The 19,447-nt window shown below is 49.4% G+C and overlaps 2 protein-coding genes across 4 annotated transcripts in view; one reads left to right on the top strand and one right to left on the bottom strand.

The window, feature by feature from the left end:
- Positions 1 to 12,976, top strand: part of RAI1 (retinoic acid induced 1) — a 220,479-nt gene extending 207,503 nt beyond the window's left edge. For both annotated transcript variants that reach the window (XM_053366188.1, XM_053366187.1), the window contains 3 exons: positions 2,984 to 3,077; positions 5,232 to 5,281; positions 11,874 to 12,976. In XM_053366188.1, the coding sequence (XP_053222163.1) occupies positions 2,984 to 3,077; positions 5,232 to 5,281; positions 11,874 to 11,888 (159 nt within the window). In that variant the 3' untranslated portion in view covers positions 11,889 to 12,976. The remainder of the gene's footprint in view (positions 1 to 2,983; positions 3,078 to 5,231; positions 5,282 to 11,873) is intronic.
- A 5,072-nt stretch (positions 12,977 to 18,048) lies between these two features.
- Positions 18,049 to 19,447, bottom strand: part of SREBF1 (sterol regulatory element binding transcription factor 1) — a 48,161-nt gene continuing 46,762 nt past the window's right edge. For both annotated transcript variants that reach the window (XM_053366189.1, XM_053366190.1), the window contains exon 19: positions 18,049 to 18,859. In XM_053366189.1, coding sequence (XP_053222164.1) covers positions 18,636 to 18,859 — 224 coding nt within the window. In that variant the 3' untranslated portion in view covers positions 18,049 to 18,635. The remainder of the gene's footprint in view (positions 18,860 to 19,447) is intronic.

Raw genomic sequence — 19,447 nt, 5'->3', positions numbered from 1 at the left:
AAAGACTGGGATACCTTAGGAGCAGAGGACAGAGGTTACTTCTTCAAGGCAAACTTTTCATACAACCAGGCAGAGGGACTCCCCAGTAGTGGTGCCCACCCTTTGGACATAGCTGTCAACGTTTTCCTTTTTTAAAGGGAAATTCCCTTATTCCGAATAGGATTCCTCGCAAGAAAAGGGGAAAGTTGACAGCTATGCCTTTGGAACACCCTCCCGTCGGATGTCAAGGAGATAAGTAACTATACAATCTTTAAAAGACATCTGAAGGTAGCCCTGTATAGGGAAGCTTTTTAATGTTTTATCATGTTTTTATATACGTTGGAAGCTCCCCAGTGTGGCTTGGGCAACCCAGGCAAATGGGCGGGGTACAAATATATTATTATTATTATTATTATTATTATTATTATTCTCTCAAAAAGCACTTCCTAGTGCTGCATGCATACATTTAGAAAAGCCAAAGCATTACCGAAACACTCAGAGGAATCTGAAGCAATGGCAAAACTGAAAAAGAAACATCAGCAAGACCAGGGCCTTCCCTACCACTAGGTAGGGAAGCTACCTCAAGGTGCCTCAAGGTGGCACATGTTGCGGGGCAGAGCAGCAGCGGTGAGGTACTAGAGATGGCATAGCCTGCCATGCGCCCCAAGAGACCCTCCTGCCCCACCAACAGTGCTGAAGCACCTCGACACCATACGTTTAAAATGCATGGCTCCCCCAGAGAATTCTGGGAACTGGAGTTGTTCTCCCCAGCATCCTTAAACTACAGCTCCCAGAATTCCTTGGGGGAAGCCAAGCTCTTTAAATCGATTATGCAGATGTGGCCTATGTCCATAAGGAACTCAACGACCTGTGAGTGAGTCAAGCAGGTGGTTCTAGCTGAAACATGTGGCGTTATCTTCTATTCAGGAAGATTATTAAAGGCACGTCGAGGTTCGGGTTTTCATTGTAAGCCCCAAATCTATGCCCCTTCCCCCACTGCTTTTTTAATAAACATTTTTTAAAAACCCTTTTTTTCTTTGCTTACTGGGTAGCTGAGCCTGTTGCAAAGTGCAGAGCCGACAAGGCCCCAGCCAGCCTCCATCTTCATTTGCCCACAGGCACTGCACATATTTATGTGCTGTGGTCCTGTGCCCTTCCAGGTCCTTCTACGTACCTTGCAATGCCCCTGCTTGCTTGCACACATGGAAGTTTGCTTATTCCAAGGTACAACCCCTTGGATGTTTTCGCTGTTCAGGCTTGCAGCTCACCTTCTTCCCGTCAGTCATGCAATGTGAATGCAGTCGGACTTGCAATGGCCGGAATTTATTTCTTAAGGAATCAGAGCTGTTTACAACAATTGTACAAAAAACCCTGCAATAAATGCCATTAAAAAAAAATTAAAACTGCAAAACAGCTGTTATGGAAAGATGAATTCTTCGTTGCCTGCATAGGACTGATGGAATAGAAAAGTTTTCAGCTGTTTTCTACTGAAAGTAGAAACAGAAGGTACCTGCTGAACCGCTCTTGGCAGAGCATTATTCCACAAGACTCATCCAAGGACACTGAAGGACACTTTCAAATGAGCCTTACCTGCCTGGAAGATGACCAGCGATGCTCCTGCAGGTGATCTCAGTGATGGAGCTGGGATACAACAGTTCAGGCGGCCTTTGAGGTTCCCCAGACCTGAGCTGTTCAGGGCTTTGTAGATTGATATGAGGACATATAAGAATGCTTACATGCATTGCACAATCCTCTCTGCTGCGCAAACGATGGTCAGGCACCAATGAAACTCACCTTAAGCCCGATAGGAGAACAGTATGTGATCTTAACCTCCGATTCTCGTGACCAAGAGCTCTGTGCATGCACAGATTGGACAGAGACAGAATTTATTTCAATAGGGAGGTTTATGCATAGAGGCTGGGCTGAATGTTCATTATCTATCATCACTAGGCCGCAAGGTGAAGTGACCTGTGGGGGGGATAGATGAAGGCAGGAACTGGGACTTGAATGATACATTGAGATAGCTGGTTGGGCACCAATCGCTCTGCATTCCAGGTTGCAAAATGTATGATTGGGCTGTGTTGCTTCAGTTCTGGCTGGCATCATCTGCTTGTTTTCCCCCCAGGTCTGGGCCTGTTTCTCAGTTACCGTTTCCCACCTTCTGGTTCTGTGCAGTGACCCATATAAATTTTGATTCTGAGTGTGTATGACATCATCGTGCAACTTGATCAGCAAACAACAACAACATATATTACATCGTTCATAGAACTGTAGAGTTTTTGGGGATTCGGAGGATCATCGAGTCCAACCCTCTGCAATGCAGGAGTAGGCAGCTGCCCCATACAGGGATCGAACCTGCACCCTTGGCATGACCAGCACCATGCTCTAACCCAGGCATAGGCAAACTCGGCCCTCCAGATGTTTTGGGACTACAACACCCATCATCCTTAGCTAACAGGACGAGTGGTCAGGGATGATGGGAGTTGTAGTCCCCAAACATCTGGAGAGCCAAGTTTGCCTGTGCCCGCTCTAACCAACTGAGCTATCCAAATCAAAACCAACAGCAGCAAGCGCAAGGGAGGAGGGAAATGGTCGTGAGAAGCAGAAAGGGGGTCACAATGATGCGACACACATAAAATTGTGGCATTAATGTTGGGATAAGTGTTGCTGTCATTCCTGTGGGGGCTAAGCACCTACGGCAGGCTAGGGCTGCGTAATAAAATGCACTTTCTGTCCCACAGCAGCAGGGTGAGAAGCACCCTCCCTCTTGAGAGAATATAGAAATGTGTATGCGATTGGGTGGGGAGAACTATATGGGGGCACAACTAACAAGCCCCACCTTCCCGCAAGCAATGGGGAAGGATGTGGCCTAAGGATGACCTCCCTGCCGAAACGGAAGTCGCTAACTAAAGCTACCTTTGTGAAAACAAACAGCCATGATGCTAGATCTCATGGGGTCCTCTTGTTTCCCTTTCCTTTTCTTCCCCTCGTCTGCTGACCGCAGAGATGCTCCAGTTGTCAGCAAGTAGGAGCAACCATTGGCTGCTGCCATAAGGGGTGTGCCCAAACCTTTCACTACATATGTGCCATTGATACAGGTAAGATTCCCACTGGGGGCAACAGATTTTGCATCACGTGTCAGGTCCTGGGGCAGGGGAAGATGGAAGTACTTCCCCTTTTGTCTACTATAGAATACACTCGCAGCTAAGGAAACTTCTTAATTTAGGAAAAAATACGGATGTACCTTGGAAGTCGAACAGAATCCATTCTGGAAGTCCGTTCGACTTCCAAAATGTTCGACTTCCAAGGTGCAGCTTCCGATTGGCTGGAGTGTCCTGCAGCCAATCAGAAGCGGTGGAAGTCACACCGGACGTTCGGCTTCCGAAAATCATTCGAATGCCGGAACAACCACTTCCGGTTTCCAATCGTTCTGGAGCCGAAACAGTTGAGATTATAGGTGTTCGGCTTCTGAGGTTCCATTGTACCTGACACACACACACATACCTTTTTTCAGTGCAAACAGCAACTTGAAAAGGAGGAAATTCAGGAAAATACAGTCAACCCCACCCCACAACTCCTATTTGGTGTGTGTGTGTGTGTGTATCCTGACCTCAGACCTCCAAAATCATGTGTCAACATCTGAACCTGCAACATGTGATGCATTTTTTAAAAAATTGGCCAACTTTGCCTCTTACTCTCCTTGATCTGGTTTGGTTGAGTCTATCTCAGCTATAAATGAGCCTTGCAGGTGTGGCTGCAGCAAACAAACTTCTCAATTAACTACGGTTTCCCATTGCACCCAAATCAAGAAACTCCAGTTAATGGCTTTGGAACAAGTCCCAGGATATTACGGCATCTTCAAAGCACAGATTCACATCTCGGCTTGTCCCAAAGCCATTAACCATCGTTTCCTGTTTCAAACAAAATGGGGGGGGGTCTGTAGTTCAGGTGTAGCCAATGTGGGGCCCTCCAGATACTGCTGGACTACAACTCCCATTATCCCTGACCATTGGGCATGCTGGCTGGGACTGATGGGATCTAGCCATCACAACATCCTGAAGGCAGCATGTTAGTGACCCCTGCTATAGTTAATGGAAGAATTCCCCGCGTGTTTCTTGACTTGCACAAACGGGTGGCGGGGATTGCATACACCCACAGTACTAATTCACATCTGGGCATACTACACCAAGATATGGTTATCTGAATTCTCTCTCTCTTTTCTTAAAAAAAGACAACAATCCCTTAAAAAAAAAAAAAGTACATTGAAAATTGGAGTGGTGCCCGTGGTGCGACCTGTTGCAGGCCGGGCTGTTCCCCAGATGTTGCTCCCAAACCAGCTGTTGGTCACTGCTGTTCTGCAGGATGTCATCTATCCTCCCACGGAGGACCTTAAGGTCCATAAATAGCAACACCCTAGAGGTTCCAGGCCCTAAGGAAGTCAGATTAGCCTCAACCAGAGCCAGGGCCTTTTCAACACTGGCCCCGGCCTGGTGGAAGGCTCTGTCTCATGAGACCAGGGCCCTGCAGGATCTGATTTCTTTCCGCAGGGCCTGTAAGACAGAGTTGTTCCGCCTGGCCTTTGGCTTGGAATCAACTTGATCCCCTTCCCCTCTCTCTTTTTTCCTTTCTCCTCCTGTGATGGAACTCCTATTTGGGGACTTCCCTGGCTTTTTTCTGGCCCATGTAGGACCAGTCGGGATAGTTGGCCTTGGTGAAGACTTGACGTTTTCATCCCCCCCAAAATTTTTGATTTGAGTTTCTACTGAAATGAGGCTGCATTTTAATGTTTCAATGTTGTACTTTAATCTTGTTTTTTAAGTTGTATTTCAATCAATTGTTTTATATTGGGTGTTAGCCGCCCTGAGCACGGTCTTGGCTGGGGAGGGCGGGGTATAAATAAAATTTATTATTATTATTATTATCTGCCCCTGGCCAACACTCTTGGTTTGCCAAGGGAGAGAATGCAGCCATTGATCATCACAATAGAAAGATGGCTGAAACACACTCAGGGTTCGGTAACAAAATGGATTGGAGCGGGGAGAAATTGCAATCTCTGCCCCACCCTTTTTGCTTGAAGGGGCCTGGTTTTGAGGGTTGCAGAGCATGATTTGTGCATGGGAGGCCACATTAGCAGAGAGGGTTGGGAGGGAAGGTAAAACGGGGAAAGAAACACTGGCCCCTAACGGACGCGATGAGTTTTGAGTGCAAGACAGGGATCCCCATTCACTGCTGCTCCTCTGCTCTGTTTGCAGGTTGTTTGTTAAGTGAAGAGACCTTCTTGCTGAACTGCCCTAGACATAAGGTAGGTGAGGGGACCTTCAGGAACAAGGGGAAATCTCTGGGGGTTTGTTGCTCTCTGCACTCTCTCCTGGCGGTGGGCCATCAGGAGCTGCCTTCCACTAAATCAGACCAGTGTAAGTCGACAAAACTGTGGATGGTCAACTGGCTGGCAGAGGCACTCTGGCAACGATGCCTTCTCAATTCCAAGCTTTTCAGAAACAGATACACCCAGAATTTGAATCTGAAGTTTTCTGTGTGCAAATCAGGTTCTCTGTCCCGGTTCTGTGGCCCAGGGGGTGAGTTTCTGCGCTGGAGATTCTGCACAGATGCAGAAATCAACAACCTCTTAGGTGCTCAGATTGCTTACCTTTCTTCTCCCCTGCCCTTCCTTTAAAAAATAAATAAATGCAAGTTTCTAGTCCTTAAATTTGCAAAGATTGCCTTGGGGAAACTCTGTAGGCATTGCCAGTTGAAATCCCAGAAGTCAGGGACGAGGTTGAGCAGAATTTCCATGATGTAATTTCTCTGCCCCTCTCTGTTCAAATTCACAATCCTATACAAGTCTCCACACTAGTAAGTTCCATTGAGTAGCACATTGAATAGCTCAGTGATAAAGCTGCTGTTTTATATGCAGAAGGTCTCAGGTTCAGCATTTCCAGGTATGGCTGGGAGAGATCCCTGTCTGAAATCCTGTAGACCGGCTGCCAGTCAGAGTCTGCGTAGTGTCAGGATGGGGTAGAAAAAAAGATTCAGTTTACCTTTTAAAGGTGAAACTACTTTTTGGACTACCCAAACAATACACAGAAAATGAACCAAGACAGAGCTGCCTTTGGAATTCACGCCTCTCCAAATTTTGCGTTGCGGTTCTCCAGCCAAGTGACATGTACAAAAATGAACATAGTAACATAGTAAGGAAAAGTGTGCATAGAAATGCTCACGAAAAAACTTACAAAAATACATTATAGTAGGAGAAATTGCCCACTAATGTGTACACTAGGGGAAAACTGCCTACGAAAACATATGTTTTGTTTATGACATTGCCTTGCAAGACTGTGAGTTATTTCTCAGTTTTTATTATTATTCATTAAATTTGTATACTGCCCTCCATCTGTAGATCTCAGGGAGGTTCACAACACAGAAATAGTTACAGAAAGGTAGCCGTGTTGGTCTGGCATAGTCAAAACAAAAAAAAAAAATTTTTTCCTTCCAGTAGCACCTTAAAGACCAACTAAGTTAGTTCTTGGTATGAGCTTTCATGTGCATGCACACTTCTTCAGATACACTGAAACAGAAGTTGCCAGATCCTTCTATATAGTGAGAAATGACAAAGCCATTTTTCACCTTCTCACCCCTTGCTTTTTCCTGCAAGACCTATTGCAGTCGTTAAGAGTCGTCAACAGGCTCATCACAGCTATCTGCCAATCACCCATTCCCACCACCCTTCTGAGTAATACCCCTCCCCACCTTCTCACTATATAGAAGGATCTGGCAACTTCTGTTTCAGTGTATCTGAAGAAGTGTGCATGCACACGAAAGCTCATACCAAGAACTAACTTAGTTGGTCTTTAAGGTGCTACTGGAAGGGGAAAATTTTTTTTTTTTTGTTAACACAGAAATAGAAGATTGAAAAACACACAAAATACTAAAAAAACACACAAACAAACCAATAACCCCCCCCCATTTTTGTGTGTGTATACTTGGGAAAATCTCAGTTTAAAAAAAATGTGTTAGGAGTAATTCACACTTAAACCCTGGTGACTTTTCATGAGGACTGGTTTTTTTAATTTAAAAAAATGGAAAACTGGTGTGGAAATGTGCAGAACTGAACATAAGAATAGGAAAATGAGAAACTGAAGTTTGCCCGTCTCTAGTGTAGATGGTGCCTGTTCCAAATGCCCCTTCCTCCCAGGAACGCAGGGAATAAGTTTGCAGCGTTTTGCTTTCCTCTGCACAGAAAGGGTTACGTTGGCAGAGGATTCTGATGTGTCTCTCTCTGGGTGCTTTATATGCATGGACACACATGCTGGCAGCAGGGGCCGTGCTGCTATCTTCCCTATCCAGGCAATTGGAGCTGCCACCTGGCCAGAGCTGGCAACCGCACCTGGCATCTCCTGGCAGCAGCCAGGATCCTAGCACCCTGGCAGGTCCCATGGCTGATGCCTGCCCTGGGTTTCCCTTAATTTATTCTATTTTTTCCCCCTGGCTAATCACTCCAAACAGCCCCAGGCAGCTGGGCCTGGCTACCCATTTAATTCCCTACAGTGCCTCCAACCTAAAACCGCTCTGGGGTATTGTGATAAATTAAACAGCTGGCGAACCACTAGGTTCAGCTTCCTGGAGCACAGCCACTGCCCCTAGGTGAGCCTTCCAGAGCCCCCGAAGGAAGGGGTGCACCATGTGACACATCGCCCAGGGCCTTCTCAAACCCTCCGCATGACCCGCGAAGATCAGGCTGGCCTGACCACAATTTCATCCTCCTGGCCGGCTGCCAGAAGAGAAGGATATAAAAATGTGTGTGTGTCCGGGCTGTGTGGGTTTGCATGTTAACATTTGCATTTGTTTTTCCACTCTCCCTAAGATTTTGGTGGTGTTTTTTAAAGTTGGAAGAGGGGGGCACTTTGCATGTGCTCAAAGCGCTCCTGTCCTTGAAACTGACGTGTTTTGAAAACTGCTTCCTCTCGGGAAAGGAGGCACTGTGCAGTATCTCTGCCCCTAGACGCTTTAAAATAAACACAACACACTCTGCCTTGTTCTGCTCATGACAAAGAAAATGCGAGCGGTTCTTCAGCATTAGGGCAAAGGTCCTTCTAACTGCAGTTTCCAGGAGTGGTGAACCAAAAGCCTCTGGGAAGCCCTCAAGCAGAGGATGGAAGTAGTATCTTCCCACTGTTGCAGCCTAGAAACTGGTTTTCAGGGATATGCTTCTGACTATGAGGGCTCTGTATTAGTAACATGACTAAGGCTACATATGCACTATATCTTTAAAGCACCTTCAAAGCACATTTTTGCACCTCTAAAGAATTCTGTAGTTTGAGGTTGATGGGAATTCTGTGTGAGGGGGAAACTACAGCACCCAGAATTCCTTGAGGGAAATAATGTGCTCTAAAGGTGCATTGTGTATGCAGATTGATAAATCTGTCCCATTTTTTTTTTAATCTCCTCCTCCTCCACAAATTTGTCTAATCCCCTTTCTAAACCTGTCTAAGCCAGTCCACATCCTGTTATGGCAAACGCCGTGACTTAATCATGCCTCGCGGAAAGACCTCCTTTCTTTCATCCTCCCTGAATCTACTTCCCATCAACTTCGCTCGGTGATTCAGAGTTCTAGTATTAGGGTTGCGGGGTGAAGGGAACTCTGCGCGTCTTCAAACCCTGCTCTCTCAGTCCGAGCAGCCATAAACTACTTTGGGCAAAGCAAGTAGCAGCAACCCTCTGGGCAACGGGGAGCTCAGGCACCTCTCAGCTCCAAAGGCTGCCTTCCTCCTTGGCTTGAGCCTGCCTGCCTGCCTGCCATCAGGATTAGGCCTCCGTGGCGCTAAGGCCAGCACCCAGAAGTATTTGGGTGGCTGTTATCCACATCACAGCCAGCTCCCCAAACACGCCTGTCTGCCTCTCAGGAGCGGGTTTGCATGCCTGACGCCAGCAGCGTTTGCAGTACTCCTCTCGGCAGCTTGTGTTTGCAAGCAACACCCTCTCTCGCCTCCCATCCCTGTCAGGACGGAGAGCAAGCTGGCCACGGCTGTGGGGAGGCGGACGCCATTCCTTCACACCGCCTGCTGCAGTTCCTGCCACGTCCTATTCCTCCTCCTCCTCCTTCCCCACCGTCAAGGAAACAGGAGACAGCCTTTTGGAGCAAAGGCCTTTTGTCTTGCCTTAGTAACCGCTGACCAGGCCTCAGACATAATTTAATCACCATGGTGAGGGCTTCCTGCCTTCTCCCCCTCCTTCCCACCCTCCTAACACCACGCCAAGGGTTGCACCTGGTTATCTGCAATTTGAAGCAGACGGTGCTGTGGGAGAAGGAGGAGAGAGAGAGAGACCCAGATGGGGGTCTGGGGAGGCAGGCTGGCAGGCATTCCTGAGACAGAAAATCGAGAGGCTGAGGGGTGTCTCTCCCTTGCCAGCTCAGGCAGGAAAGAAGTCCAGCAGCCGACCAGCGTAGGCCTCACCTTGACTCCCACCCCACGGCAGCCATTATGAGCCTGATCTGTTTGCAGGGGGCGGGGATCTCCCTCTACACACACACACACACACACACACACACACACACTCCCCTCTGCAAATCTGACAAAAGCTACAGTCCACCTGGAATTCTGCCGATTTCTACAAAGGCATGGGCCTCTAAGCTTCTTTTCAAAAAATACTTTTAAAGCAAGGAGAATAAGAATACCCTTCTTCCTTTGTTTTCCCTTCCCCGTGAATGTGTGAACGCATTAATTTGGAGAAGGGGCTTAATGAAATCTGCAAGCCCCTCTGCCAATTCCTTCCCCCGTTTTAACCAAGCCAGTACACACACACACACCCAAAAAAACTTTTTAAAAAGTAGTTTAAAGTAAGGGCGGTGGCACCCACAGCACCCCTCTCCACATTGTTATTCAAGCATGGAGTCAGACTATTCTGTCTGTCATAAATTTTCCCTTTAGATTAATTTGTGTGTGCGTGCAGCTTCTGTGAAGACCTTTTTCCATATGTTCTGTTGTTGCTTTGAAAAGTTAAACAAGTTGAACATAGAATAGCCAGCCCCACAAAGCCTCTGCCGGGAGTTGCTCCTCACAGGACTGTGGTGCTTAAATCTCTACACTCTTTTATCTTTGCATTTCTCGACCTTGTGATGCCTACGCTATCATAATATTTTGAATTTGCACAGCACTTTTTCTAAGCATTCAAAGCACTACATAAACCTTATCCCACATGCAACCCTTATAACCACCCTATAAGGTAAGATAGTAGTTTTTGTCAGCTGGGATAGCTCGTCAGTAGAGCATTAGGCTCTTGATCTCAGGGTCTTATGTTCAAGCCCCCTGTTGGGCAAAAGATTCCTGCCTTGCAGGGGGTTGGACTAGATGACCCTTGTGGTCTCTTCCAACTCTACGAGTCTGTGATTTTATCCTCCCACGCCGCCTCCTTGTATGCGAGCAGATGGTGGAGGGGGCAGGCTGGAGTTTAGAGATAAGGAGCCTCCCTAGTTTATCCATAGCTGGGATGAATTTTCAGTCAAGGACACAGCAACTCACATGGGCCAATTCACATAGTGCGGTTTTTAAGAGTACAGTTAAGATGTTTGCAGTATACGCTTGAAAAAGTAAATTGGAACAAACTTGTGCTGGCCCTCTAGCCTTTCCATGCGGCCCTCAGAACTCTCCCCAAGCCAACCCTTTACCAGCCGTGCTCCTTGGGTGGTTTTGCCTGGCCAAAATGTGTCCTTGGAGACTGACAATGCCTCTTGCTTGCCTGGCCAGAGGTTGGCAAGGCAGGCATTGCTGGGTGTAAAACCCTCCGCCTTTTGCGTGGCAGAAAACAGCCAATTGCCCAAAGGGAAGAGCCACAGGCAGCTCCACCCCCTTTCCCCTCCGGCCCTGCCCTCCACCAGCATGCAGCAGAAGGATGGATGCCTGCCTGCAAGGGGATGCAGGCCTTGGGCGCCCCTTCCGCACTTTATGAGGCATCCCCCAAGCGTGCCAGTGCTGCAGTGTGCAAAAATGCCCCTGATCTCCATTAGCGGCTACGCAACATTGGCTTCTTGGCTGCAACATCCATTCTATTTTTACTTTAAAAGGGGGGAGGGGAGGAGGGGAAAAACCCAAACCCCTTTCCTTCTTCCTGCCTGTTTCCTATTTTTGCCGTGTGCATTTTTATGCCTGCACACAAATAGCACACGGGCGCTTGCGGTGTCAAGAGTGGGGTGGGGTGAGAAGTCGTGGGCGTCTGGCAGGCCCGGGGGGCTCGCGGTACCAATTAATGCAGGCCAAGCGGAAGGAGGCGAGGGGGGTAAGTGGGGGGGGCGTAGGAATAAGACACCCGGGAACTCGCCCGGAGAGAAGCTGGCAACGCAAGTGCTATTGTGAGCTCGGCTCCACAGCAGCCAGCTTGCGCGAGAGATGGATGCGTTTTTTGCTGCCCCCTCGCGATGCGTAAAAACCACCAGACTGGATTCCTTTAAAAAAAAAAAGGAAAGAAAGAAAGAAAGGAGGGAGGGAGGGAGGGAGGGAAGTCAGGGGAGGGGGCCATAAACACATCTCTGCAGACTGTCAAGGGCTGTGCTTTTATTTATTTATTTTATCCGGGGCTGCGGGAGGCGCACGGCGAGCCTTAGCAACATGAATTATTCCCCATGAATGAACCAAGGGAGTCCTCTAGCTGTCAGCCACCAGCCCGGGCTGCGTCAAGACCACCGGGCTGCCCCCGCCCGCCAGCCAATCGGCGGCCACAAAAGCCCGGACCGGATTTATGGGGTGGGGGAGACCTGGTGCGGGTGGGGGGGTGCGTTAAGCGTTGCTTATATGGGCTTATAATATTATATATATGCCTTTGGAGGTGCAGAAAGGGGCCAGCTGAGCAAAGGATAAACCCACCTTTCGTTCTCTTTTATTTTGCTTTATTTTTATTTTTTGCAGAAGCAGCCGTTGTAATGCGGAGCAGGGAAACCCGTCGCCTCCACCCAGTCGCCAGCCTCGGGCAGCGGCTGCAGCCAAGATGAACTCTGCAGGGGAGAGGCAAAGCGAATGTATTTCGGCCCGGTTGCCCGACCCTCCAGCCCATCCGCCCTCCTTTGCAATAGTACTCTAGGATGGGGACCCCCCGCCCCACCCCGGCCGCCGCGCGGAAGAGCCCCTCGCTCCAGCTCGCTTAGGTGCCTGCAGTTTCTCACCGAGACGACACCCCACCCCCGAAAGGCACAGAACTCCAGCCCAACTCCTAAGCATCTCCCGGGAAGCCCCGTTCAGCCTGGGGGGGCGCAGGACCTCGGCTCCGGTTCCCGATCTCCTCCTCCTCTGGCATTTTCCAAGAGCCTCTCCAGGTTGGCACCGAAACCAAAACCCACTTGCAGGTTCCGATCCTCGCTCCACCTCCAGCCCTTCTCTTGAAAGCAGCCCAGAGCCGGTTCAGGAGAGAAGAGGAACTCCGGCTCCACGTTTTCATTCCTCCTTCCCCGCCTCCCCCCGGTTCCCCTACTTAGGAGCTGTAACCAATACTGATAAGCTAACATCTTCCACCTGGGACACGGCTACTGACAAAACCTGGCCTGGCGTTTGTTAGGGGGTGGGTTTCTTTTTCTTTTTTCTCTCCCCCCTCCCCTTTTTGCGTTTCTCCTCCTCGCAGTGAATCTGGAGGCTCTTACCTGCGCACCACCCTTTGGAACTTGCAATCCTTCGGCCAGATTTCATCGGAAATCTGAAATCCCAACAGCACCGGTCCGAGTTCACCTTTCCAGACTTTCTCCGCACGGGAAAGGTGCGGGCGAGGGGGGAGGCCAGCCGGGGAGAAAGGCTCCTGCGAAGCATCCCGACAGGTCGCCTTGCCTTTCTCCCCCAAACGCCGGACTCTCCGAGCCCGCCTCGCCCTCCTCCTCCGTCTCTTTTTTCTGATCTGATCTATTTTTGCCTTCAAACCTCATGGTGTGTGTGCGTGTGCGTGTGCGTGTTTGTATATATCTGTGATCAGCTTGTAAAAAGAAGCGCCCCGATGTTTTTTGAAACAATGCCGCGTTGCTTTGGTTCGTTTGCTCCTTCGTTTGGCTTTTGTCCCCCGTCCTCCCCTCGCCGCCCCTTTCCTCCCTCCCTCCGACCCCATTTGCAGTCCCCATCTGGGTCCGACCCCCATCTCGGCCCTCCTGCCCAGCGCGGAAAAGGCGGCTCAGGCATCCTGGAAGGTCGTCTTGGTTGGCCCTGCAAGGAGAAAAGTAGCTCAGTTCGGTTGGGATTCGCCCCCGCCATTCACCAGCAGCGAAACTCGCGAGGCAGCTTGCAGGCTCTGCGGGATTTAAAGGAAAGGGGAAACGAGTTTCGCGGAACACTAGCGAAGTTCGATTGGGGCGGGAGGGAGAGTTTCACACGCCTCTGCTGGCCTGCGCAGGGGTTTCGCCACACTTTCCAAGCAGATTCCCGCTGGGTTTCACTGACTCCCAAACGCACATTGGCGCTTCTTTGGGATGGGAATATTTCTCTGTTCCTCTGGGTGGTTTCCAGGAACAGGGCACATACAGAGACGGTTGGGCACACTCCTCCCTCCTGGTGCTTTTGCCATGCCAATGCATATCACCTTCCATTGGAGTTTGTGGCAGGCGTATCCAGAATTTGAGCAGATCCTGGCTCAGCACAGGCCCAAGGCATTTCCCTTCAGCGCCTGACCCGGATGGGGAGCTGTGCACTGCACCCTACTCAGAAGGGACCCTGTTGCTGCCTCCCCAAACCTGTTAAATGATTCCACCCCAGAGCTGCCTCGCCTCCTTTTTAGCAGCTGAAGCTTTTCCTGGTGAAGTGGGGAGGGGGGAAGCTTCCACCGTACACCCCCATTTCACCCTAGCTCCTGCTAAAGGGAGTCTGGCATGCCCGTGGAAGTCCGTATGCCTATAGGAGAAGCCACTCTCTCTGGGCCTCACCATGTGCCACCAGAACCATGGTTTGAGCCACCGCCGAAGGACCAGTAAGCCACTCCTCCACACGCCTGAGGATAAGGGTTAGATCAGAGCCATGGTTTGCGGAGGGCTGTGAAAACTCATGTAGCATAAGATAAGTCTCTTGGGAAGCAAGGGTGTCACTCACCTGAGGTGGCACCATCTTCCTTGGAGATGGCCTCTTTCCTTGGTCCCACCCTGCCAGACGGCCTCAACCAAGCGCCACGTCACTGGGCTTGCATACCAACACACATCACCCTTTTGTGCCGTCCCATAAGCAGGTTCTCACTGGACCGTGTCCCATGTGTCCTTTGAACAGCACTTTCAACAATGTCCACAGGGCAGCTTTCCACATCTTTGGTCCAGGACTTTGATGAGAGACCAAAAATGTGGACAGCAATGCCTAAAAAGGCAGTGGGGGAGGATGGGAGAGAGGCTTCTAGTGTAAGTTTGAGCACTTATTTCCTTTGCACAGATTATGCCCATCCAACAATCTGGGGGGAAACCCACAGAAGCTGAGCTGTGGTTGCACCTGCCCAGTTTTTTCCCTGTGCATACATGCAAGCGTAGCCAATAGGGCACCTTCCAAATGATGCTAACTGCAACTTCCATCATCCCTGACTGGGGTTGGTGGGAATTGAAAGTCCAGCAACTTACAGAGAGTTCCCACATTAGTTATTCCTGCTCTTGAAGGTGTCCCCTGAACAGAAGGGATCTTAGAGGACTCTTTTCTGCTTAGCTATGAGATTAGAACACCAACTACACAATTCCAGGGTGAAGTCAGCCTGGAGGGGAGCGTTGGTTCAGTATTCTGGTTGCAGTTGCCAGTGGAACAGCTGTGTCATCTCCCCGCTTATTAACAGGACCCAGAAATTAACAGGTACAGAATATGCGCAAGGACCGTGAACGTGTTGCTATGTTTCGAAATTCCATATTGGTGTTGCCCAGTCCAGAAAGAGGAGCACATCTGGGCCCTCTCTGCTCCCATGAAGCTCTCATGTCTACCCATCCAGTGGGATCAACAGCATCCTGTTGGGTTCCTTTGCCCTGTTAAGAGAGACCACGCAGATTCATGCTTGTAACCTGTCTGTTTCATGGTACCCTGCGCTCTCTGCCGTTGCCATTGCTACGCTCACAGCTTGCCCCACAAGGTTTGGCTGGCCTGTTTCAGAAGCACACCTTATGAGGGCAGGCTGGGAAAATCCCTGTCCACCCTACCCCATGCCCCGCCACCCCCCACCACACGGCATCGTGACCCCGACGATCTTGGCTGTCTTTGAATAGCATCCTGTACATAATGACTGTAAAATGGCGAATCGTGTGTATTATATATTGCCTCATTCTATAGTGTATATATATGTATACATATACATATATATAATATATATGAAAGACTGTAAATGTTAAAACTAGTGTTCTTATTTAGTATATTGCTTCACACTGAAGATTGTGTGTAACAAGCTGTTTCTAAAAGAAGTTTATTTTCCTTAAGAGTTAAAAAAAAGAGAGAGAAAAAAATCAGGTCATTGCATTCAAAAACATCAATAAAGATTCAATAATTGTTTTGGATGTTTGCAGAGTCCCCTAGTAAACTATTTTTCTGCCACCCCCCATCCATTGAGGGAGTAAGGATAGATTAACCAGTTGCTCTAATCACCCAATTCAGTAGGTGCCCAATAAGCTTGAGCCAATCCAATCAATTCAGGCATCCCTCAGTCTGAGGTAGCATCCTAGGCTCCCCTAGAAAAACCCCCCATCTGAGACCCCCGATGGGAAGCCATCGATCGGAGGAAAGTGTCTCTTTCCAGGCAGAGGAAAATTTGAAACAGCAGCAGCTAACAGGTACGAGGACTGCAGTGCAGATTTCAAGGTCAGGATGGTAACGTGAGTGGCAGCCTGTGCGCGGACATGTGAGGGTGTGCATGAACATACACAGAAACCCGCCAGAGGAAGAACGATGCTATATGCATGGTCCCCACTGGTACCCGAATAATTGGCTGCCAAGGGACCTCACCAGCATCTCTGCTTGGAGGAAGAAGACGCCCATGCAACAGCGACTGCATCCACTGTTTTAACTAAGGGATGTGGAACCTGTTGCCTCCTAGTTGTTGGACTACAACCCCCATCGCCCCTGACCTTGGGTTCATGCTGGCTGGGGCTGATGGGAGTCACAGTCCACAGTAACTGGAAGACCAGAAGCTCCACACCCTTGGTTTAAACACGGAAGGTGCGTTCACACATCTTCGCTACTCAACAACTATACTACCAAGGGAATGTTTGCACAGACTATTAGGTCATTACAGATGATGTATCAAAGTTCCAACCCTTTTATGGGAGTCAATTTGCACAATCTAGTGCGAAGTGGGTGCAAATAGGGGTCTTTATAAGAAAAGAAGGTTTGCCCGTTTGGACAGCACAAAGTTGGTTTGGCCACGCATAGCCTTGCTGGATCAAACAGAAGCTGCATCCAGTCTCGCATCCTCCTTTCAGTCTTGCATTCAGTGGCCAAGCCAGATGCCTTCAGGTAAGGCATCAAAGCAAGACCCCTTCCCCACTGGTGCTCCTGAGGACCTGGGTCTTCACTAGAGCACTGCCTTTCTGAGCCTGGAGACTTCATACAAACCACCATAGCGAACCGCCATTGGCAAACTTCTCTTTGGTCCACCCATGGATTTGAATGGAGGCACGTGGGTCTCAAATGGCAGGTGGTCTCTGTCCCACTCCTCTCCATGACCTGCTAAGCCCCGCTCAAGCATACTCCATTCCTTTCCCACTCAATCAAGTGTCACAGACAAAAGAGGTATAAATAAGTAGGTCTTTTATTTTATCATCTGTACAAAAAAACTCACGCTATGAAAATAACTTTTAAATGGAAGAGGCGTGGCTGAGCGATGCAGATTGAGGAGGGGTGGGGTGCGCTAATATCTCTCTCACACACAGAAACACATCCGAAATGCTCCTGCAACAGAAGCCCTGAAGAGGGCACAGTTCATATTCCCACCATGATTAGCCGGACCTTCCTGCCTCTCCCATCACACCTGCGCCACGCAAGAGGAAATTTCTCCATAGCAACAACATCCTTAACCCAGACAGTGTGATGGAACCAACACTGGGGGTGCTTGCTGTTAGGACCAAAAATCTATTTGGAGGGATAGAAAATGAAGCAGCCTGCCCCTCTGACCTTTCATTGTTTCCCTTCCCGTACACTCATAAAATAAAACCCCCCAGAGAGAATCGCCTGCTTTTTCTTAAATGGGCTGGCCACCTTTTCTAGCACGACTCCAGTGCCTTTTTACAGCTGATCAGCAGGCAGAAATTCAACCGGCGAAGTGCCCACAGCCAGCAGCTCCAATAATTAGGGCAGTGACGTGTTTGCGTGTGAATTCTACTTTGGGGAAAGCCTGCCAGAAAAGGAGTGGGTGGAATATACATGTGACAAAACTTTCTTAGAAATCCATGCACACACACCCTGCGGTGTGGTAACTAGCCAGTGACCGCATGTTAGCGTGGGGGTCCAGAACACCCAAGCCAGAAATCCACAATTCCCAGCCCACCAAAATATAACCATATCATTCACAGGGAGCCACTACAAAGGGTGGAGAGGAGAACTTTCTTCTGTAACCAAAGCACAAAGTTTCTCCAGGAGACAATTCCACCATGTGAATATCCAAGGGGAGGGTTGCCTCGGGGAAAGCCATGGCCCACCTCCAGACAATCCCAGACCCGTAGCACTCTGCCCCTTGACAGGAGTCCCCATCTGCCCTCAGAGGACGGAGGAGGAGCGAAGCGGGAGGCGTCTGACAGCAGAGACGGCTCTGGAGAAATGGAGCTCACATCTAAGCTGTTCACATCTGGCCAGAGAGATGGAGGGGCATCCTGCAGTGCTGGTGGTTTGCCACCAGGGGTCCCCTTTGCCTTGTCATGGGCTGCTGGCAGGAAGTAGGGGAGACTATCTGGGGAGGTGGGGACGAGAGAGAAGAACAGAGGCCAGCCAATGGAAAACCGGGCAATTGCAAAGCAGCCCGCCCCCCCCAGGGGTGCTACAATGGAAGTGCAATGAACCACCACAAGCCATGTGTGCATTTGCAAGGGTGTGTGTGTGTGTCTCAAAATGCAGAATCCGTTTGCAGGAAACAGAACAAAATGCACTGGCACCCCACCCAGAATGGCTCTAACCTTTTCAGACCCAGGGCATGCTTCTGACCCAAGCATTAATTAGGGGACCCATTTCTTAGCCTTTCCTCATTTATTTGCATGGTGGCGCTGCTCCTGTTGCAACCCACGCTGGACTCGCTAGCAGCTCCCTGCCTGCCAGTTGAAAAACCAGCGCTGTCAAGGACGTCTGGTTTTTCCAACGCTGCCTCAATGCAGCCAGCGATAAATCTCCCTTCTCCCCAATTTCGACAGCAGGATAAGCACGCAGCCAGGAGGTGCATACTCCTGTCACCTTCTCGGAAAACACCACTTGCTTGCTTGCGCTCCCCACCCCCCAAGTCACATAGGTCTGCTCAGCACACACAGCCACAAGGAGAGGGGCTCCCCCCACAGAACTTAGGGGGAGATAGGAGAGTAGCCCTGCAGAGTAATGATTACCTAGAGAGAGAGAAAGAGGGGGGAGAGTCGGGCTTCTGCAAACCACGCCAGATCCTTTGTCTCGCCTGCCAGAGTCCAGGAGAACACACTTGCCATGTGCTTGGAGGGGTCGCCTTCCCTCTCTGCCCTCTTCCTCCTCCCCACAAGTCCTCCTCGGTGCCCCCTCTCTCTAGCTGGAGGTGACAGTGGACCCGCTTCCCAGCCGGATGATCATCTGCTGGCACTCGTGGAGTGTCCTTTTGTCCCCCAGCTTCTCCAGGGATCGGGCAGCCTCCGCCAACATACCCATCCTCTGACCGGGACCCAGAAGGAAGGCGGGGGGCAGGTAAGAGCAAGCGAGGAGGAGGGCCTCGGCCTGCTCTCGCGCCGTCGGCTGGCTCTCATGGTTGCTGGCTGGAAAGGAAAACAATGTCGGAAGCTCAGTGGGATGGGGCACAGAAGCAAGAGGTGGCCCTGCATGAAAGGACAGGCCACCCCCAGGGCCAGATTTAGGTTTGATGAGGCCCTAAGCTACTGAAGATAATGGAGCCCTTTCTATGTCCAGCTGTCCTTTGTCAACAACCAACTGTTGCTGTTTCTTGTGTTGAATATATGCTATAAGGTCATTTATGAACCTAATAGGCATCTAAAGCCATTTGCACATAACAAAATATGTATTTTATCAAAGTAATTGTTGAACTGAAATACAATTAAGAAGAAGTATATTAACAGTGAAATACAATTAAGAAGTAGTATATTAATAGTGAAATAATTATTAAGCTCTAACTGTATGTAGGTTTTATTTTATTTGTTTTTCATCTTATATTTTGGAAATGTACATCCATTTTTTTTCTTTAATTTTTTCTTTAATTTAAAAGCTAAATTGTTTAGCTTATATGTAAATCCGGCACTGGCCATTCCCCCCCGATGGCAGCGTGGTGCAATGGTTAGCGTGTTGGAGAGAGACCAGGGTTCGAATCCCCCACACGGCCATGAAGCTCA

This window comes from Podarcis raffonei, chromosome 14 (assembly GCF_027172205.1).
Source record: "Podarcis raffonei isolate rPodRaf1 chromosome 14, rPodRaf1.pri, whole genome shotgun sequence".
In the NCBI taxonomy this organism is placed as follows: Eukaryota; Metazoa; Chordata; class Lepidosauria; order Squamata; family Lacertidae; genus Podarcis; species Podarcis raffonei.
The sequence above is the reverse complement of the archived record's forward strand: the minus strand, read 5'-3'. Positions and strand labels throughout refer to the sequence as shown.